Source organism: Oncorhynchus keta, unplaced genomic scaffold (genome assembly GCF_023373465.1).
Source record: "Oncorhynchus keta strain PuntledgeMale-10-30-2019 unplaced genomic scaffold, Oket_V2 Un_scaffold_139_pilon_pilon, whole genome shotgun sequence".
Lineage (NCBI taxonomy): Eukaryota > Metazoa > Chordata > Actinopteri > Salmoniformes > Salmonidae > Oncorhynchus > Oncorhynchus keta.
Genome location: NW_026290780.1, coordinates 592,866 through 614,806, shown reverse-complemented (window position 1 = coordinate 614,806; position 21,941 = coordinate 592,866). Strand labels below are relative to the sequence as shown.

Here is a 21,941-nt window from a genome sequence, read left to right as displayed (position 1 = left end):
TCTTTCTCACCCTCTTTCTCCCCCTCTTTCTCCCCCTCTTTCTCCCCCCTCTTTCTCCCCCTCTTTCTCCCCCTCTTTCTCCCCCTCTTTCTTTACCCCTCTTTCTCACCCTCTTTCTCCCCCCTCTTCCTCCCCCTTTCTTTACCCCTCTTTCTTCCCCTCTTTCTTAGCCCCTCTTTCTCACCCTCTTTCTCCCCCCTCTTTCTCACCCCTATTTCTTTACCCTCTTTCTCACCCCTTTCTCCCCCTTTCTATACCCCTCTTTCTCACCCCTCTTTCTCACCCTCTTTCTCCCCCTCTTTCTTTACCCCTCTTTCTCACCCTCTTTCTCCCCCCTCTTCCTCCCCCTTTCTTTACCCCTCATTCTTCCCCCCTTTCTTCGCCCCTCTTTCTCTCCCCCTATTTCTTCCCCCCTCTTTCTCTCCCCAACTCAGGTGACCAAAGACGCAGGGAAGCTGAAAGTGGTTCATTTTGGTCTTGTTTGAAAACAGCCTTTGACCATTTATTTTTCGACTGTAAACTCCATATTTTTTAATGCATTTTTTAAATCAAATGTATTCTGTAAATATATCTGATAACTGATCTAGCTCTATTCTGAAATGTTGATGCATGATTAGCCTAAGAATTATGAATTTAGGTCTAAGTCAAAAGTGAATAATTATGCTAATGTCTTGCTAGTAGGTTTTATTTGAACAGAATGTTGTATATGCTATATAGGCCTAGCCCTGTCCAGCCCCATCTCAGTTCTCTCACAACCAGCCCTCCTGCTGAAAAATTGTGTTTTAAATGTTCTGCCCATTTAATTGAATTGTTCTTTAATCCCAGCCTCGTTTAAAACAGTGCAGTAATTAGGCTTTTTGTTTTTCATGATTGACCCTGGTCACCTTTTACAGTATCCTAACACAGAGCTGTAAACTAGCCTATTGTATTGCTGTATTAAAGAGGTGTTGTATCTTGTGTTTATGGCTTTTAGGCCTGTCCCTTGTATTTGTTGCACACTAAAATATGTCAAACCCACTATCATTAGGCATGCTGAGGCAGTGAATGTTTGGTCTCTCTATAGTTTATCAGATGATGTGGCCTACAGTATTGTACTGTGTACCGTGTAGGCTACTGTGTGTATGTGTCGAGATTACGGACTGCCGAAGGTTTTTATTCATGAACGGAAGCCAATATAACAAGCGATTTTTAAGCGGTGAGTACGGGCAGCAGCACTGCGCGCCGAACGGAGCAGCTCGAGCCCCTTTCCTGAACAGCAGCCACGGCCTTGTCACGAGCTGTCGACGCGCTGCGCTCGGGACTAATCTGACAGCACCGCGCAGACCCTAATCCGCCACTGTATTCTAATCTATTTACTCTGCATTCTAAGAGGATTTGCTTCTCAAAAATATATACAACAACGAATCTGAGGCTGGAAAGTATGGTGAAATGGACAGAACAGATCAGTCAGTCAGGATGGGTTGGTTTCTGTGTTTTCTTTCTTTGTGTTGTTTTGTTAGGTTTCCAAAAATAATAATCATTGTGTGTTTTTTTTCAATCGTCAATCGTTTTGGGAGAGAGATTGGTGAAAAATAATTACGTTTCTGTCTGGTGATACAAGGCTAATACTTGTCTTATGTAAACAGAAATGATTCTGTTTTGTTCAGTGATACTCAAGAGAGCAGCTGTTTGGATAAGTGATATGTCATTGGTTTTATCTCCTGATATATGTCACTTTCAAACAACTACTGCAGCCTAATATCACATCATTCAATGACTTGACATCTGAAAATAAAACCTACAAAACCTGTAATAAAAGTCATTGGGTTACAGTTGATATCTGTTTTTTAGATGTCTGCTGTGGGCCTTTAGGTGTCGGCTAGGACTACAAATACCTCAATCATCTCAGATTACACCTAGTCCTGGGCTAAAAGCCATTGTAGAGAATCTCCAAGTTTTATAGTCCAGGACTCGGTTTGATCTGTGTCTGGGGAAGCCATCTGTTCAACTTTATTAATATATATGTAACGGATGTGAAACGGCTAGCTTAGTTAGCGGTGGTGCTGATGTAACGGATGTGAAACGGCTAGCTTAGTTAGCGGTGGTGCTGATGTAACGGATGTGAAACGGCTAGCTTAGTTAGCGGTGGTGCTGATGTAACGGATGTGAAACGGCTAGCTTAGTTAGCGGTGGTGCTGATGTAACGGATGTGAAACGGCTAGCTTAGTTAGCGGTGTGCGCTAAATAGCGTTTCAATCGGTGACGTCACTTGCTCTGAGACCTTGAAGTAGTGGTTCCCCCTTGCTCTGCAAGGGCCGCGGCTTTTGTGGAGCGATGGGTAACGATGCTTCGAGGGTGACTGTTGTTGATGTGTGCAGAGGGTCCCTGGTTCGCCCCCGGGTATGGGCGAGGGGACGGTCTAAAGTTATACTGTTACATATACACAATCTTGATTAGAACCACATAACAAATGTCTCTCCTGTTAGGAAACCTCTGGCAGCTATGACCAGACAGGTGTAACGTTAAGACCACAGCCTCCAGCGCACACACGTCTACGTTGTCAGCATAGGTTTAGCTTCTGCCCTTTGACCTCGCCTCTATCTCTCCCCACTACCATCCTCTCTATCTGTCCAATAAAAATAAGAAAATATCGCAAATGTATATATTTATGTCGATGATGTGTCTTTTAAAGGCCTTGAGATGCGTTCGCGGGGATCTCTATTCGCGGTACACGCTGCGCGTGTCGGCTCAACCCGATTGTCGACAACCCGTAGTCCGGTTGAATCCCGGCGTAAATCTGTGTCCAGGAAACCGCCCTTCAAGTGTAGTAATAAATATATTGAGTCGGCCTTTAATAGACTCCAGCCACCTGAGATGTCTGGAATTATAGTATACTGGTGGGGCGTGGTGTAGTGGGGGAGCGGCCTTGTTAGCGGTTGTAAATGAAGCTAGCCTCCAGTGTGCGTGTCTTACCCACCCATCATTATCCGTTATCATCCACGTTATCTTGTGCAACAGCTACTCTGTGGGGTTTTAATGTCACGTACACAAGTACAGTGAAATGTCTTTCTTACAAGTTCTAAACCCAACAATGCAGTAATCAATATCAACGTAGTAATATTGTCTCTCTGTCTGTCTCTCTCTCGTGTCTGTTTCTCTGTCCCTCTGTTTCTCTGTCTGTTTCTCTCTGTCTCTGTCTGTCTCTCTGTCTCTCTCTCGTGTCTGTTTCTCTGTCCCTCTGTTTCTCTCTGTGTCTCTGTCTGTTTCTCTCTGTCTCTGTCTGTCTCTCTGGCTGTCTCTCGTGTCTGTTTCTCTGTCCCTCTGTCTCTCTCTGTGTCTCTGTCTGTGTCTCTGTCTGTCTTTCTGGCTGTCTCGTAGCCTAGCCTATAGCCTCCTATATCAGATGTAATAATAGTCCATGACGGATGTGTTGGTGTTGGGTACATTTTCCATCCTATTGCTTCCCCCAATCAACCCTTGTCAGATCAGTGATGACCTCAAAGAAGGAAAGAAGCCCTCCATGCACAGTATTAGAACTGGGCCATCCAAGTCAAACACCTTGAGGGGAGCCGGGGTCATGAGAGGAGCCTAGGAGCCGAGGCCTTGAGGGGAGCCTAGGAGCCGAGGTTCTTATGAGGAGCCTAGGAGCCGAGGCCTTGAGGGGAGCCTAGGAGCCGAGGTCATGAGAGGAGCCTAGGAGCCGAGGCCTTGAGGGGAGCCTAGGAGCCGGGGTTCTTATGAGGAGCCTAGGAGCCGGGGCCTTGAGGGGAGCCTAGGAGCCGGGCCTTGAGGGGAGCCTAGGTCTTGAGAGGAACCTAGGAGCCGGGGTCTTGAGGGGAGCCTAGGAGCGGGGTCTTGAGGGGAGCCTAGGAGCCGGGGCCTTGAGGGGAGCCTAGGTCTTGAGAGGAGCCTAGGAGCTGGGGTTCTTATGAGGAGCCTAGGAGCCGGGACCTTGAGGGGAGTCGGGGTCATGAGAGGAGCCTAGGAGCCGGGGTTCTTATGAGGAGCCTAGGAGCCGGGGCCTTAAGGGGAGCCTAGGAGCCGGGGCCTTGAGGGGAGCCTAGGTGCAGGGGCCTTGAGGGGAGCCTAGGAGCCGGGGTTCTTATGAGGAGCCTAGGAGCCTTGAGGGGAGCCGGGCCTTGGGGGCCTAGGTCCAGCCTAGGAGCCTTATGAGGAGCCTAGGAGCCGGGACCTTGAGGGGAGCCGGGGTCATGAGAGGAGCCTAGGAGCCGGGGCCTTGAGGGGAGCCTAGGAGCCGGGGTTCTTATGAGGAGCCTAGGAGCTTAGGGGAGCCTAGGAGCGGGTTCTTGAGAGGAGCCTAGGAGCCGGGGCCTTGAGGGGAGCCGGGGTCATGAGAGGAGCCTAGGAGCCGGGGCCTTGAGGGGAGGCGGGGTCATGAGAGGAGCCTAGGAGCAGGGGCCTTAAGGGGAGCCTAGGAGCAGGGGCCTTGAGGGGAGCCTAGGAGCAGGGGCCTTGAGGGGAGCCGGGGCCTAGAGGGGAGCCTAGGAACCGAGGCCTAGAGGGGAGCCTAGGAGCCGGGCCCTTGAGGGGAACCGGGGGCCTTGAGGGGAGCCTAGGAGCAGGGGCCTTGAGGGGAGCCTAGGAGCCGGGGCCTTGAGGGGAGCTTGGAGGCTTTCTCTAGGGCTTGGAGGCTTTCTCTAGGGCTTGGAGGCTTTCTCTGGGGCTTGGAGACTTTCTCTGGGGCTTGGAGGCTTTCTCTGGGGCTTGGAGGCTTTCTCTGGGGCTTGGAGGCTTTCTCTGGGGCTTGGAGGCTTTCTCTGGGGCTTGGAGGCTTTCTCTGGGGCTTGGAGGCTTTCTCTGGGGCTTGGAGGCTTTCTCTGGGGCTTGGAGGCTTTCTCTGGGGCTTGGAGGCTTTCTCTGGGGCTGGGAGGCTTTCTCTGGGGCTTGGAGGCTTTCTCTGGGGCTTGGAGGCTTTCTCTGGGGCTTGGAGGCTTTCTCTGGGGCTGGGAGGCTTTCTCTGGGGCTGGGAGGCTTTCTCTGGGGCTGGGAGGCTTTCTCTGGGGCTTGGAGGCTTTCTCTGGGGCTGGGAGGCTTTCTCTGGGGCTGGGAGGCTTTCTCTGGGGCTGGGAGGCTTTCTCTGGGGCTGGGAGGCTTTCTCTGGGGCTTGGAGGCTTTCTCTGGGGCTGGGAGGCTTTCTCTGGGGCTGGGAGGCTTTCTCTGGGGCTGGGAGGCTTTCTCTGGGGCTTTCTCTGGGGCTGGGAGGCTTTTTCTGGGGCTGGGAGGCTTTCTCTGGGGCTGGGAGGCTTTCTCTGGGGCTTGGAGGCTTTCTCTGGGGCTTGGAGGCTTTCTCTGGGGCTGGGAGGCTTTCTCTGGGGCTGGGAGGCTTTCTCTGGGGCTTGGTGTTTCATCCTTTTATTGCAGTGTTGAAGTGGAACATTAAAGAGGTCTTGTGCTGCTCACCGCTGTTGAACGTGTCTGTTGATGATTAGTATCAAATCAGGTAAAAAATGTTGATAACATTCGAAAGTCAAACATTGTGAGTATTTTTCTAAATGACAAACTATCTCAGAGGGGGAAAAGTGTCTTGCTGGCTGACTGTGCAAAGCGGGTCTTGAAAAAGCTGCCCTGCCACTTGTTAATTACCTCTTGCAATACCACCAATTATCAATTGGAATCTAAAACGTGTGATTCTTGTACCAGTCCCAGACATAATTGACGCATAAAACAAAACTAAAATACCTGCCGAACAAAACCCAAGGCTGCCCGCCAGGACGGGCTCGTATCACAAAGCACCATTGAAACTAGAGCCGTCACTCCTGACTACACCGTGTCGGTACAGGGTCATGTTCATTCGGCCCCAAACGGGGGGAAAAAACAGACAAGCAGGGAGGGACTACTTTGGACTTGTCCAATAAGAAATGTTAATTATCAATTTGCGAAACGCTTTGCTACGTTGTGCACTAATGAACACGACCCCGTTAAACTCTGTTTAACCTCTTCCTCAGGTAAGTATCCTCCCAGGCCCGGCCCCATGCCGTCTCGCTCCTCAGACCGACCTATCAACACGTGAAGATGCTGACGTCTGGCGACGCTAGACAGCCAATGAAAAACAAGGTTGGATGAGAAAAGGAGGAGGAGAACTGTCCCAGCATGCAGGTTGTGCTATCGGTCCATCTCGGGGAAGGCCCACTGGATCTCTCTCTCATACACATAATATCTCCGGCTTGTCAGATCTCCCACACACACTCTCCCACACACACTCTCCCACACTCACTCTCCCACACACACTCTCCCACACACACTCCCACACTCACTCTCCCACACACCCTCTCCCACACACACTCTCCCACACACACTCTCCCACACACTCTCCCACACTCACTCTCCCACACACCCTCTCCCACACACACTCTCCCACACTCACTCTCCCACACACACTCTCCCACACACACTCTCCCACACACACTCTCCCACACACACTCTCCCACACTCACTCTCCCACACTCACTCTCCCACACACACTCTCCCACACTCACTCTCCCACACTCACTCTCCCACACACACTCTCCCACACTCACTCTCCCACACACACTCTCCCACACACACTCTCCCACACTCACTCTCCCACACACACTCTCCCACACACACTCTCCCACACACACTCTCCCACACTCACTCTCCCACACACACTCTCCCACACACACTCTCCCACACACACTCTCCCACACACACTCTCCCACACACACTCTCCCACACACACTCTCCCACACTCACTCTCCCACACACACTCTCCCACACTCACTCTCCCACACACACTCTCCCACACACACTCTCCCACACTCACTCTCCCACACACACTCTCCCACACACACTCTCCCACACACACTCTCCCACACACACTCTCCCACACACACTCTCCCACACACACTCTCCCACACTCACTCTCCCACACACCCTCTCCCACACACACTCTCCCACACTCACTCTCCCACACACACTCCCCACACACTCTCCCACACACACTCTCCCACACACACTCTCCCACACTCACTCTCCCACACACACTCTCCCACACACACTCTCCCACACACACTCCCACACTCCCACACACACTCTCCCACACACACTCTCCCACACTCACTCTCCCACACACACTCTCCCACACTCACTCTCCCACACTCACTCTCCCACACACACTCTCCCACACTCACTCTCCCACACACACTCTCCCACACACACTCTTCCACACACACTCTCCCACACACACTGATATAAAGCACATTCACGTATGCCAAAACAACAACAAAAAGGTCCAGCAGAGTTCATTTCCTGGATTGGATAGTTGGAAAAACGTCAACAGGTATTTGATGGGATATGCTTCCAAAGGCACCCTATGCCCTATATAGTGCACTACTACTGTATATGGACCCTGGTTAAAAGTAGGGCATAGGATGAAATTTGGAACGCGGACCAGGCTCACTCAGGCAGAAAGTAGCTAGGCCATAGGGTCAGTTCACCCTGAGGGATACGGTGACCTGGCGATCCAGGGAGCCAGAGGAGGACATCTCCAACCCACATGGACACTGTTCTTGACTCAATACGGGGCACGGGGCCACGTGGCCACGTGATGTCATCCCCACAGACAGTCTGAGGCTGTTGATCCCAGTCATTAATATAAATGGTGTGAAGGGGCGGGATTTAATGACTGACCAGCGGATTGACTTTGTTGCTCTCAGAGACACAGTTTAGTTTTATATATGACTCTGGTTGTTCTTTACAGACTATTATCTAGACAATTACATGTAGAAAAACTGTTTTAAAATGAGTTTGGATGGTTCTGACAACATGAAAAGGTCACTTTGGAAGGAATAAAGGAATACCTAGGATAGGGTAAGTAAGGGTAAGTAATCCTTCTCACCCCCAAAAAAAAAGATTTAGATGCAAGTGGCTGTTCCATTGGATGTCATAAGGTGTATGCACCAATTTGTAAGTCGCTCTGGATAAGAGCGTCTGCTAAATGACTTAAATGTAAATGTAAAGTTTGTGATGAGTTTATAGTTTATAGGAGTGATCGTAAAGTCATACGCTGTACACATTACAGGCCCTGGTGCTAACATGGTAGAGCGTCCTGTTTGTGTCCACAGTTTTCAGACAGCTGTAGACAATTAAAAGACTGAGAAGATTGAGATTGAGAACTGATTGTGATCAGATCTTCCATGTATAAACTGACAAGATCAGGACGACGGACGCATGTTAGTGGCAGGTATAAACGTGACTAGAGATAGATAAACTCTAGCGTTTAGCTGTCTATCTGTAATGCGAAAGAGCCACGTTAAAGCGCGATTGACACTTAAAGGCAATGTTCCCACGTTAGCGGAGACTGCATTTACAGTAAACGCTGCATATATCGGCCCAATCGGAAATTACCTTTAAATTTCTATTGCAATCTGTAACACTTCAGAGATGCAGACTGAGTAGAGCCCCTTAAGGTCATTTTTCGATTGCAACATGTTTAGCGTTTACCGTGAATGTGGAAACATTGCCTTTAAGAGGGGCATAGCTGAAAATGGACAATGAGATGTAATCCCTAAAGTTTGACCTTTACACCTAAAAGGCCTTGGCAAAACAAAACCCATTGGCTGTGGCCTGCAAGTTCCTGCTCACCTCTCTTAGGTTCCAACTGGTGTCGCTACATTGAGCTTTTAGTAGTAATATAATGATTGTGCAGAGAGAAAATACAGCAATTTAGGCTGCGTTTACACAGGTAGCCCGAATCCGCTAACTGGTCTTTTGACCATTCAGATCAGATTTCTTTTGACAATATTAGGGCAAAAATATCAGAATTTTCCTGCCTGTGTAAACACAGCTGAAATAATCCCTTACAGTAAACGCTCTTTAAGGCTGCGTTTACACAGGCAGCCAAATATTATATACTCTTTTGACCAATCACAAGTCCTTTCACGTCAGATCATTTTTGAGCTGATATGATTGGTCAAAAGATCAATTAGTGGGGGTAAAAGATCAGAATTGGGTTGCCTGCTTAAAAGCAGCCTTATTGCAGCTTTGAGACTTTGAAGAGACCGATGTTTTGTATAAGCAATGCGGAGTAGCCAAGCCTGCACGCATTATCTACCTGACATAAATTAGAATTAACAGGATTTGAAAAGCCATTCAAGATTATTCCTTTGATGCAATTAAAATGGCAACATTCACTAAACCATGCCTCGTTTTCTGTATGAAACTATACATGCTATTCTATTGCTGTATCGGAAGTTGTGTAACTAACATACGCTGCCATTGCTAACATGTGCAAAGCCAATTATCCTAGTCATATTTTACAGTATTTATTTTTATTATGTAGCATGTATCTGTTTGAATGAAAAGGACTTTATTTTATTTCATGTGTGGATGTTTAAAACACAACGGATTCAAGCTAATCCAGTCCCTTATCCCTTGCGTGACTAGTTTATACAGAAGTAATGGACAACACAGGGTAGATAGTGAGAGAGTATGAAATATGCGAGTTTAAACCGAATAGGGCAACACATTACATAATCTACTTTTTACATAATTAGAGAAATCTTTTGAATTAAGTCCCAACAGTATTTTAAAAACGAAATGGTAGCCTTATGTTTATTAATCGTCTAAATATAGGAGACATAGGCAACTATTTATTTAACGAAATTATAAAGTAAGGGACCATGAAATGCACCGTTCTGAAAAATGTTTAAAATCGAATGTTCCACCCAACCCATGCGTCAAACCAATTCCGTTGTGCCAAATCCAATTTCTATTTCTCAAGTCCTGGTCGTGTTGGTTGGAAAGTGTTTCACGTAAGAGCACGAGGCTACAGAATACTCGAATTCCTTTTTTAAAAAAATACCCAAGATTGGTTGCAAATGTTTGATGCAGATTTAACAAATCCGGCCCGCGTTTGTGTACTCTCGCGGTGTCGCAGATGTCTCAAAGCGCACGTAGACATACTCGAACAAACATGTATAATGTTATAGTTAGCAAGAGTCTGCGGATTTCAAATGGAACCCTATTCCATTTTTATTCTCCACTATGTAGGTAATATAGGTGCCATTTGGGACGCAAACCAGTGTGTTTATTTAGCTGGTACTGCATACTAGTCATCATTAAAGGAGCAATCTGGGATTTGTTAATAGGTCCCTTAATCAACTTTCAGGTCTGTTGCAAATAGATGGCCTGTGCATTACGCCTGTATTCCTAGAAGAAAGATCCTGTGCCGCTAAAATGAAATAGTCCAATTCTAACTATTATAACTACAAAGCCTACAACTAATAAAGAGCGGTGCCTTGTCAAAGATTGTTTTTAGTCTTCAGCCTTCAGAGTTCAACAACGTTGGATCTTCCTCTGACAGTATCATTATCCGCGTGGCCTTCGCACACTGTTAAAACATGCACGTCTTTAACAACCTTGCCAAAACGCCGCCGATTTTCCCTTTTTTTAATGGGTTTATGCCCTCGAGCTGCCTCCCTCTCCGCTTTTTGACCCGCTAACCCGGCCCCGCCTACGTAATTACCGCATCAGAGGCGGTGAAATTCTTCCAGGTTATTTTGAATAAAACGCGACTCTCGGCGCTACACTGAAAAACCGCACGTTTGTAATTATATGCGCATTCAATTACTCCGTGATCAAAATGTGACAGAGTCAATATTTAAAGCGTTTTAACGCTGCATGTAAAAAATACGTTGAATTTCCCTAAAGCAATAAGTGATTTCAGCGTTTCAATTTGACCACAGGGATTAAATAAACTCTTAAATGTAAAATGTCCTGTAGGCCTACACGATGTATTTTAACTCGTTTTAATTATGGGAGTCATTTGCATCAATTCACCCCGTTAGGCCTACACTTAGTCTAATTAACAGTTCAACACGCATATAAAACAAAGTGTGACTTGTTTACATGGGAACAGGAATCCTACATAAATTAGAGCATAGGCTCTGCCAACCTGCACATAAAACCAGTACAGGCACCTATATCAGTCCAAGTCAAGCACTGGGTGAAATTGTAGGCTAATTCGGGTCAAACACAGAATCCAGTAAGAAATATGAGTTGACGGATCTTTATTGAATGGATAAGGGTGTTCGCCTTGAGATTACATTCAACATTTCACTGGCATCTTGGAACAGCAAATCCACATTCTTAAAAATGATTAATTTGACTCCAACAGGAAGTCAAGTGCTATTGTTAAAATATGTCAAATTTTACGATTGACAAAATGCCAGAGTCAGGAGGTATGTTTGAAATATTTTTTTTTACTTTTAAAAAGATCTTTTCCTTTTGAAAAACTGCAGTCCTGATTGAGCATGATCTAATACATGTTTTACTTTTATATTTTCTTATTTCGTTTCTCCAGGACATTTCAAGTTGTCTAATGCATTTGTCTATAAAGGAAAACGTATATTTAAAATTAAAAAATGGAACTTCATGGCCAATTCGTTATCTTTGGAACGATTTACATCGGCTATAGTTTTTTCAAAGTTCTTATTAAACAATTTCAAATTCAGAAACACCAACTAAACGTGGTCACTGTAACTGACCCAAATACATATATACATATTTCAACGCCTTTACGTCGCTGACTAAAATCTCTTTCATCCTAAAAATAACACATTTCAGAAATAAAAACAGGATTTGATTGGAAATGGACGGAGGTAAGCAGCGCGTGCACTGGCACGGTGACGGTAGGTAATCCTCATCTTTCCAGAGACAGACATGTATGTGCATCGCCAGAGCCAGGACAGGAGGACGCTAGTGGTCACAGAAGTTTGGTTGAAATAACATTTGTTAAAACAGTCCATAGTTAAAAGGTCGAAACATTTCTTCATTGACAAAAGTAAAAACGACTTTTCAATCAAGCCCATGGCCCTCTCTCAAGTTGTTTTCATAAGCGTAAAAAGGGACCGTTTATTGAAAATAATAAAAAAATATAAGTCCAATCAATGAGCTTCTGGCCATCCAAACTCTAATTGCTGTTACTTTTTTAACAGTTCATATACTTTTTTCTCTTTAAAAATCAACAAATGATGAGGAAACCAAATAGGGAAGGAGATACAGAAGGGAGGAAAAAAAGTAAACCAATCACAAGACATGAGTCCCCTGGTCTTTGTAGTCCTCACAAGACTTGGAACCTCCAGGAGGCCTGGTCTTTGTAGTCCAAGCAGTCACTGGCATTAAAGTTGAGTTTCCACGAGGAGGCCGCTGTCTGCTCTTTATAATCCAAGCAGTCTGAGCCATTGAAGGCCAGGCCAGAGCCTCCGTAAGCCTGGTGATGGTGGTGGTGATGGTGTCCTGAAGACTGACTGATGTGGTGGTGCGGGTGACCCGACATAGAAGAGGCCGTCATGGGGCTGAGCTGGTGGTGTGGGTGAGAGTGCATGGGGGCCAGGTAGGAGCCGCAGTCCACCCCGCTGAAGTAGGAGCTGGACGGGGTAGGGTTGTAGGAGCCGTAGCCTGTCGTCTGGTTGTAGGACAAGGGATAGGAGGAGGTGGCCGAGACCGACCCAGACCGCTGCATGCAGGAGGCGTTGGACGGGGGTCCTGGGGGCTCTGCGAGCGGCGGGGCGGAGGCGGGTGTTAACGGGCCGTTGCCCGGGGAGATGGCGGGACTCCAAATGGACGAGACGGTGCTGATGGAGGTAGAGGTGTTGCTGAGGCCCACCCCCGCGTGATTGGTGGAGGAGGAGGAAGAAGAGGAGGAGACTGCGCTGGAGACGGCAGGCGGGGTGAACTGGCCGCTGCTCTCCGACCCGGTGCTCTCCCTCGCCGGAGAGGACTTCTTCTTAGCCGGACGGGCCTTGGTACTGTTGCCGCTCTGTGCCTGCTGCCGACACTTCGCCCGGCGGTTCTTGAACCACACCTAGAACCAAACAGAGAATCAACTGTTAAAGCACACCTAGAACCAAACAGAGAGTCAACTGTTAAAGCACACCTAGAACCAAACAGAGAATCAACTGTTAAAGCACACCAAGAACCAAACAGAGAGTCAACTGTTAAAGCACACCTAGAACCAAACAGAGAATCAACTGTTAAAGCACACCTAGAACCAAACAGAGAATCAACTGTTAAAGCACACCTAGAACCAAACAGAACCTATCAACCATTAAAACTGAACCAAACCAAGAGGTAGCAACCCAGCCTTCCGATACAACAGGCTCACAGTACATTTCTAAAGGGAAAAGGCCATGATAGAACAACATTATGGAGGTAAATTGGTGTTATTAGGTATCAATGTTAATTTCCACCCAGGCCTGTTCCCTTCTAGCAGCATGAGTCTCTAGTTTCATACCTTATGTGTGTCCCAAATGGCACCCTATTCCCTACATAGTGCACTACTTTTGACCAGGGTCCATAATAGGGTGTCCCATAGGGCACTGATCAAAAGTAGTTCACTATGTAGGGAATAGGGTGCCATTTGGGATGCCACCCTTGTAGATAACAGGTGATAGAGTTTCTCTTCAGAGCAGAGTAACTCTATAGCACCAAGAGGGGAGGATCATGTAGAGCATTTGGTTTCACACGCATTCTAACAACAACTTCAAAATGGTGAGAGGTTGGCCTTGGTGTCGAACTCATGCCTTTTAAAACCCATTTTCTCAGAACATGAGTAGCCTATAGGACTGTGTGTGAGAGACTTATGTTAAATTTAACAAAGCTATATCGAAGAAAATAATAATAAATGGCATGTCGGCACCCTGAAGAAGGAAAAGTGATGCTGAAACGGCCGTTTCCCCAATAAATTACTAGGAGTTCATTTTTGTATTTTTTTTAACCTTTATTTTACTAGGCAAGTCAGTTAATTAAGAACAAATTCTTATTTTCAATGACGGCCTAGGAACAGTTGTTCAGGGGCAGAACGACAGATTTGTAAATTGTCAGCTTGGGGATTTGAACTTGCAACCTTTCGGTTACTAGTCCAATGCTCTAACCACTAGGCTACCCTGCCGCCCCATATGTGGAGGACGTTTTTATGGCATCCAACAGTGAACCTTTAATTGGTGTTCATATTTTAGGTCAAGTCATCACTACAGTTTTGATAACAACTATTGAATAAACTACAGATAACAAACACCAGCATTCCTCAGATAGTATTGGCTATACCACGTGACTATATGTCTATAGAGGCTACCCAGTCAATAGCTCACCAAATCACTAATACAAGCTCAATGATTTTTATAGGGAAACGTCATTGCGGCACTATTGAAGCTAACTCCTAGCCGTGAGAAGTATGGTTTAAGTAAAGTATATATTTTCCATGGAACATAAAAGGGGGCTACAGGGGTGGGCGGCTATACTGTGCGTCATTGAGTTGGTTACAACAACCCTAATCCTTGAACCAATCCCTGAGATTAATGAATCGCTGTCTCCCAAAAAGCAGAGCGAATGCCGTTTAAAAAAAAGTTGACATTTTACCTGGACCCTGGATTCCGGAAGGTTAATTTTCAGTGCGACCTCTTCGCGCATGAAGATATCCGGATACCTAGTTTTAGCAAAGAGCGACTCGAGGATGTCCAACTGCGAGCGCGTGAACGTGGTCCGTTCACGACGCTGTTTTCTAGGCGTCGCTGAAACAGAGAGAGTAAGAGATTTGAAATTAAAGCTTTAACATGATTTGTCTATTTTGAACAGAAACACTAATCATATGAAGACTATAATTCGTGCCACTTGAGCAATATTGAGAGTCTATTTTTGTCCTACCAGTCAACATTTCATTATGTTATAATGGGATAAGAAATATCAAATTGTATATCGATGTAGCCTACCAACTATACAACATTAAACTATCAAAAAATACAATCGATTTTTAGTTTCCACAATTAGGCTATTTATTTTCAGTTCTATGGCTAACAATGCGTAAGTCCACTTCAAATAAAGTTTGATTTCGAGTTGTTGCCTCTTACGCTCAGAATCATTATCGTTGGCTGTTCAGACATGTCGTATGTTTGGTTACTGACTATAGGTTGGCTATAGGTTTGTCCTTATTGGTTCCTTTTGGAGAGAGACATCTCAGAGTGTGTGAGCCCCGGGCGATGGGCCGTGCACCGAGCTAGCCTGACATCCAGAACCTGTTTTGCTAACACATTCCACTGAAACACGGGCGGATGCGAGGCGCTTATCCCTACCTGGGTAGCCCACAGACGGGTGCAGTAGGTCCATGGCGGAGCCGCTGAGCCCTAGGCCATTCATGCCGTAGGGGGGCTGTTTGAGGTATGACATCATGCTAGAGGCAGTCACGGGTCCCCCCAGATCTTGCCAATAGTTCGATTTCCCCCGATGTTGCAGCTTGACGAGAGAGGGGCCGATGTAAGTGCACTGCAAAAATAAAAATGTATGGATTAAGACAAATAGTTCGATGTAGATCAGTGCTGTTTTTCTCCCTTTGAGATGCGTTGGGAATGGCCTGGTTATGATTTCCAAAGTTTAACAAAATATTGTTTAGTTGGACATTCCGTGATCTACAAATCATATTTCCCTCTTTGCTTCTCTGAATGTAGACCTACAGTACAGGTCTGATTTAGTATTCCCAACTATAATACTCACTACGATTCATCCTGGAGTGTGTGTGTGCATGTATATAAAATAATCTTAAGAAAAATGTATTCGTTAAATTCATTCGGTTGTTGGTTAAAACTGCGTGGTTTATGTATGGCTTTTTAAATGTCGTTTAGTCTACATGGAACATAATGTATTGTTGGTGTCTATTCTCCCAAAAACATCTGCAGGTGTTAAACTAGCTAAATAAATCCATTATTCACTTTTTATTAATATGTGTGGTCCGTTTCCTAGAACCCAGAAGATAAACTAACGTCCGATGCCTTGTGTCTGAACTGGATTGGCCAGATTTGACTTCATCATAATTGTGCATAATCTCCTTTTTGTCGTTTAGTCCGTGTTGTTGAATAACATGTTACAAATAGCCTAAGCGTTGGGCTATCGGCTTGATATGCACCCCACTTGAATCCGTTGGACTCAATTACACACCGTCAGTATGGGCCATTGTCTCTACCCCGTGGCATGTAGGCTGTCGAACTAAATCAACTCAGAAAATAGTTATAAATATATATATAGCTCGATGAGAGCTGTGTCAAACTATGGTGCTATAGGTTAATAATTCCAGTTTCAGAAATGTGTTTTTTTTTGTTGATAGGGCCAAAGAAAGTTCCTCTGGTCCGGGGTTGTGTACGTGTAAGTAGGCCTCGTTCCCATAGTCTCATTTATTCTCAAACTGAACCAGTCAAATAGAAACTCAGTCTTTGAGCCCTCAATGACAACCATTAGGAAGCAATTGTTTTACTATCAACTACTATTTAGCGCTTTCGGGCTCATTCTTTTACAAAAAAAAAAAGTTAGTTTAGCATAAGTACAAAGTGGAGTCCTTGAGTAGCCCAATATAGCTGGAAAGGTATAACCTAAAAACATGGCCACGCGTCACTGTATCGGTTGGTTGTTGACATTTAGAAGCCAACATTTCACTTGCCACTTCCAATTATCGTTAGGCTACTAACGTGCACGGAGGGATGGGGGGGCACAATCCAAAATTAAGAGGCTGGAAATTAAATTGACGTTAACGAGCGGAAACTCATCTCTTCTATTCAGCGTGATGACTATCTGGCCCCCGTGCTGTGCGGCCCAAACCGCGGCTCTTATTTCTGTGTATTCGGGCGGTTCTTTAAAACGACATTTTTAGCCCATGCTCTGTTTAAGGACTGATTTGAAAAGGAGACATATTCGTGCAAATGAACTCAATTAGAATTTAGATTAATCCTCAGGGGTGAACATTTCAGAAGACTCGTTATCAGCAAAATAAATTTAACAAAACCCCATACACGCCTCTCCAATTATCTACTAAGTAGACATTTTATCACCCCCCCCCCCACACACACACACACAAAAGAAAATAGCATGCTTCAATTGAAATGAAAATCTAAAATTATTAGGCCCTAGTTACATTTGAAGAAGTTGACAACTCGTTTTAAAAAAAATAATTGAATTCAACTTAGTCGCCCACTCAGGGGATTTGACAAGTATTAATTGATCATTCATTTAATAATAGATTAGACAATGGGAGTACGAATCAAAACGCGCACATAGTTAGTTATAGGACTTTAACCTGTATTTCCTACTGGTTGCGTTGTGTGGCAATCGGAGACAGTGAAATGTATACAGGCTGTGTTTATTTGGCCTAAAGGTTGTTTCAAATGCAGGACAAACTAATTTACACACAAAGAAGGCTTGAAAAACTATCCTCCAACTTCAATCTAAAGCATTAAAGTAACGTACCTTTTTCTCTCCTTCCTATCCCCAAGCTTCTCTCCTTTTGTAGCCTGGTAAAGGCGACCAGACGAACCCAATGCGGCTATCCACCAATACCGAGGAAGTCTGGATGGCAACCCGAAGACAGAGAACTCAAGACGGCAACTCAAAAACAAATACAGAGCAAACTGTGCATTATGGAGAAGAGTTGTAGCCTATTGGTTCTCACTTCTCACCCAGCGCGTGCCCTGTCGTTGTTTCCTTGTTAATCGATCGTGAAGGTTTCCGGGTTTTTAAAAACCAAATAAATCAAACTAATTTGCTTGAGTTTTGCGTGGTGTCTGTCACTGTGTTAAGGTGATTGCTAATGTAGACGGATGGAGATTGATCACATTCCCAGTACCCTTGCCCCTCTATGAGCGTAGGACACCTGCCGAGCCGCCCACTCTATCCAATCAGTGAGCGTCCTCTCTCTGACAGACAGTGGGGGCTACCACTCAGCGCTCAGAGTAGCTGTAGAAGCCCCTCCCCTTTCGGTCGAGAAAACAAACCCGGACAAACCCAGCCCGGACATATTCTCAAAAGCGGAAAACATTTCAGACAGACTGGCAAAGTGGCTCATACGAGCAGTTTTTGCAGTGCACTCGTCTAAACAGACCATTTACGCATCAAATGAACAGCCTGACGCAATACGGAATTCTAATTTAACCAATTTGGCAAATATTATATAGGCTAGGTTTACCTATTTTGGAGACCAAAAAGGGATATGACAGAAATTACAATTATTGTATTCTTAAATAGACTTTTATTATTTATACTTTTGTCAAAAAGGAACGGCAACAGTGCAAATTAACAGGCCCCAAAACCGACTCTTTAATCTGTGGTTGAGAATAAATGCAAGCTATATAACCTAGTCGAATATACTTTTTTTTAAAACATTGTCAATAACTGGGGGAAAAAATACGTTTTACAGTCATCATCATGAGATGTCTAACTTGTCCAGATAAAACATTTGGTATTTCGAATTCAATGTTTATTTAAAAAATATATATATTTTTCAAAAACACAGAACTAATAGGCTACCAGAAATAGCATACAAATAATACACATTTAAGCAAGTCGATGTTTTTTTCTCCAGCCTATATTTCTGCCGGGGCGTGTGGGCCTTTATGTTCAGGTCACACAAAAAAACATTAAATGGCGCTGTTCCAGCCAGAAGAAGCCAAGACATTTATATTCTAATTCCGTGGTTAGTTGACCAACAACATATACCCCATTTCTCTTAAGAGAATCGGTCGATGAGAAAGCACGTATAAATTATCCTTTGAAAAAAACATATTCCATTCAATACATTTGAGGAATGTCTTTCAAAAGAGAGAATGTGACGTAAATAAAAGGGGAAAAAAAGTTAAATTGATCCATTTTCATTTTTATTGTGACCTCCAGCTCATGAATATGAATGAGTTCTAATCCCCCACTTAGAATTACATTTCAGAATGGTCGGCGTTAAGTTTAATAGGGATAGACCTTCAACTCACAGACAAGAAAACCAAGGAAAACTCTACCGATCCAGGAAAAAAATAAATGAATTCAGCACACAAAAAGAAAAAGACGGGATCCATTCTCGAGCCACGGAATCAAATCCAATAATTGCTAAATCTCCCTTTGCAACCCCCCCTCGTAAAGAAATGCCCTCAACAAAATACTCGTAACAGAATATCATGGGGGGTGCACTGTTGCCATAACCGTTTCTCAAAGGGTCGCGAGGAGGAGATGCTCGCTGGACGTTAATAAGAACTCGCTCGGCCTCTTTTGTTGATCTCACAAAATCAACTCATTTTGAGGTGCGAGCTGAAAGCGAGCAAATGTTCAAAGCAAGTGACCGTGGCCTGTAGGAACGAAATGACATGTGTACTATATAGGCCCATCCAATCAGACAGCCTTTCGGTTCCTTCTATAGCTTAGAAAAAGTCATCGACACTTGAAAAGAAAGACGCTGCTGTGGACGGGAAACGAAAAGGAGGAAGAAAGTTATTTGTTGAGTTGTGTGTGAAAGTCTATATAGACGCATAGTGATGCCGTGGCCTCTATAGGCCCTGGTGTTATTACAACTCGAGAGGCAGAGCGAGAGAATTTGAATTGAGAGAGAGAAGGCCCAGGCCTTGACCATGGGTCCAGCCCAGCCCGGACTAAATTACATTACCCACTCAAACAAACCACGAGGACGATTTCATTCCCACGAGTGAAATCATTATGCAAAAAAATATATAGTACTCAATCCCAACACAAAAGAGACGTGTAATTCTTAAATTCTGCATGAAAATTTGAGGCCAGATTTTCTTGTTTTTCCTCCTGATGTTGGTTGAGACTGTGATAAACCCCGAACAAGTATCAAGTTATCAAGTTGCACCAACCTTTTGTAATAAGAGTATTTTGTCTAATCCCAAATTGCTGTCGAATTTTCTTAATGCTGAGCTCGTAAAGCCTAGGATTAGGAAGCGAGTGTGAGGAGAGGAGAGGAGGGGGAAAAGTTTTGTGCCTTTAGCCGGCAGGATTGGAAAAGGAAGAGAAGGACTCGCGGATGTTGTCGAAGCTTGTTAAAACGATGAAGCATAAAATACGATATTGTAAGAACCCAGCTCGAGAGGGGAACGGTGGGCTACATGGGTCCCTTGGTACATTTTTCGACGCAGGGAGGTATAATTCAGACTGGCCGAGCAGTTCCCAGCACCTGCGAGGTGAGGCCACAGACTTCAAAGCCTCCACGAGCCACAATACTCTGGAGACAAACCGCTCGCACCGCACAACGAGGATTCTACACCACGCGGCTGCAGAGCTCCAAAAGATGATGTTCACGATGCGCGTTTCAGACGTTCCTTTATATTAGCTGTAAAAGGTATATATATTATATATATAAATAAGTATAGGTATTTGTATCGTCTGCTTGGCTAATTTAGGACCATAAGGCGACCATGCATGGTACACACACAGGTAAGAAAGTATTCATTTGAGTTTTTGGAAAATTACAAATCGAAATCTTTCCGAATAATACGATGTATCCTATTCAATCATCTGGACTGATCAGTCTTTTATCGAGACTTTTAGAAAATGACAAACATTTAAAGAGAACACTTTAAAAGTATGGATAAACTGCAGCATAAAGCGCACATTTCAAGTTGTCTATAAATTGAGAAAGATGACAAGTGTTTATTTTATTGTTAAATCAATCAAATTCATATAGGCCTAATCGCCTACTCTAAAATTAAACGATTTAAAGTTCCATATTCTGCATTTAAGTTTATTATTCGATATTTTCAATAGGAAATCCATACAATTTGTTTTATAGCATAATTCAATAAATAAACGGATAGGCCAAAATCAAAGCTAATCAAACATCTATTTCATAATCATAAAACGAGACTTTAGCCGAACCAAACATTCGGACACAAGTAAACACAGCGTGAAGGATATTATAAATAAATAGTCCAAGTGTGTTTAAACAGCCGGAGTAGATAAATTACTAAATAATTACACCGTTATTTTAGACCTTCACCACATCATTTACACCACACACTCCATGCTGCCACTGTAATGCATTATTACAGTCTACCCCCCCCCCCACCACCACTGTAATGCATTATTACAATCTACCCCCCCACCACCACCTCTCTCTCCTTTTCCTCCGTCAAAGCTCTGTGATTTGTTAAGGCAACAAACAAATGTCCTTCACCGACTGGGGTGTAAATCGTTTGTGACCGCCATTACAGCGCGCGGCTTTATTCAACAGATTATAGCCAACCCGTGATAACTGCGGTATAATACTACCTCGAAACAAAGCGCCTTGGGGGACGTAATATGTATGGATGTACAGTCGGTCCCAAGCAGGGAACCGATCAGCAAATTAATTGGAAAGTATTAGAAAGGCCAGGGAGGAGGTCAGCTGTCAAAACCTATTTTCTTTATTTAATCGGGGATGGATGAGCGAGAGAGAGGGAGTGGTTGCTGCCTGTGACCATGGCTCCAAAACCACCACACGGTCTCCAGCTCCGCGCCTCTCCAATTCAACTCAAACCCCCTTGCCTTTTCCACTGCGTCAAAACCAGGCGAGGGAGAGCGGGACAGCATCTGTTCTCCGTACAAAGTGATTTGGGATAATCTTCCTCCGAGGAAAAGGCTATATAGGCTCCTCGGCATCGAGCTCAAAGAAAACCAGACGAAAATACTAATTCATAAACATGCATAAAGCGCAGGGGAATTCAGCAGAGCTGTATGTAATAAGCGTGGCTAAACGCGCGGCTCGCCAGTGTCTACAGTTAGACATTAAAACACTTCTGTTCTTCTATTTAAACGAAAAGCACACTAGCATTTGAAAAACTTTTACAAACATAATTTGTAGCCTACCACTTGCAAATGGGCAACAACTATGGCCTAACTAGGCTTACTTCGTTGTTGGAATATTTCAGACATTTCGAATATTGCAAAACAGTGAAATTAATGCAACATTTAAAAACGTTTTAAAACTTCACAGAAGCTAGGATGTAACAAATTAAACGAAGACAATGTCACATTATAAACAATACTAATACTATTCATTATTTGTAGGCTACAAGGAAAACATATATAAAAAAAGACAATTCAAATATAGGCCTAGATTGTTTGCTCAAACACTCATGATCCAATAGAGTACTCAATATTATATTTCAGAGACCTCCAATATTCAG

The 21,941-nt window shown here is 44.6% G+C and overlaps 3 protein-coding genes across 7 annotated transcripts in view; 1 reads left to right on the top strand and 2 right to left on the bottom strand.

Annotated features, from left to right (window-relative positions):
- The window catches only part of wdpcp (WD repeat containing planar cell polarity effector), a 145,750-nt gene extending 138,816 nt beyond the window's left edge, over positions 1 to 6,934 (top strand). For 2 of the 4 annotated variants that reach the window (XM_052513743.1, XM_052513740.1), the window contains exon 17: positions 5,946 to 6,934. The gene's annotated coding sequence lies outside the window, so the exon portion shown is untranslated. Of the gene's footprint in view, positions 1 to 434; positions 958 to 5,945 lie in introns of those variants that run through there. The other 2 variants (XM_052513741.1, XM_052513738.1) reach the window with 1 other exon arrangement.
- Positions 4,592 to 7,610, bottom strand: LOC127927404 (uncharacterized). The gene is made up of 2 exons (XM_052513734.1): positions 7,458 to 7,610; positions 4,592 to 5,349 (listed from the first exon to the last, which is right to left on the bottom strand). The coding sequence occupies exons 1-2, from the start codon at positions 7,608 to 7,610 to the stop codon at positions 4,618 to 4,620; spliced, it is 885 nt and encodes a 294-aa protein (XP_052369694.1). The 3' UTR covers positions 4,592 to 4,617.
- Positions 7,611 to 11,013: 3,403 nt separating this feature from the next.
- Positions 11,014 to 17,622, bottom strand: otx1 (orthodenticle homeobox 1). Of its 2 annotated transcripts, XM_035766808.2 has the most exons (5): positions 17,457 to 17,622; positions 17,248 to 17,346; positions 15,090 to 15,279; positions 14,380 to 14,531; positions 11,014 to 12,826 (listed from the first exon to the last, which is right to left on the bottom strand). In XM_035766808.2, the coding sequence occupies exons 3-5, from the start codon at positions 15,184 to 15,186 to the stop codon at positions 12,083 to 12,085; spliced, it is 993 nt and encodes a 330-aa protein (XP_035622701.1). In that variant the 5' UTR covers positions 15,187 to 15,279; positions 17,248 to 17,346; positions 17,457 to 17,622; the 3' UTR covers positions 11,014 to 12,082. The 2 variants fall into 2 exon arrangements, with proteins under 2 accessions (XP_035622701.1, XP_035622700.1); XM_035766807.2 differs by having other exon boundaries at positions 17,248 to 17,617.
- Positions 17,623 to 21,941: the final 4,319 nt, after the last annotated feature.

Coding starts and splice junctions, on each gene's coding strand:
- LOC127927404 (XM_052513734.1), bottom strand. CDS start 7,610: ATGACTGGGATCAACAGCCTCAGACTGTCTGTGGGGATGACATCACGT. Junction 5,350..7,457: donor AGGTCACCGTATCCCTCAGG/GTGAACTGACCC, acceptor CTGCAATAAAAG/GATGAAACACCAAGCCCCAG.
- otx1 (XM_035766808.2), bottom strand. CDS start 15,186: ATGATGTCATACCTCAAACAGCCCCCCTACGGCATGAATGGCCTAGGG. Junction 14,532..15,089: donor CCCGTCTGTGGGCTACCCAG/GTAGGGATAAGC, acceptor TCTCTGTTTCAG/CGACGCCTAGAAAACAGCGT. Junction 12,827..14,379: donor TTCCGGAATCCAGGGTCCAG/GTAAAATGTCAA, acceptor GTTTGGTTCTAG/GTGTGGTTCAAGAACCGCCG.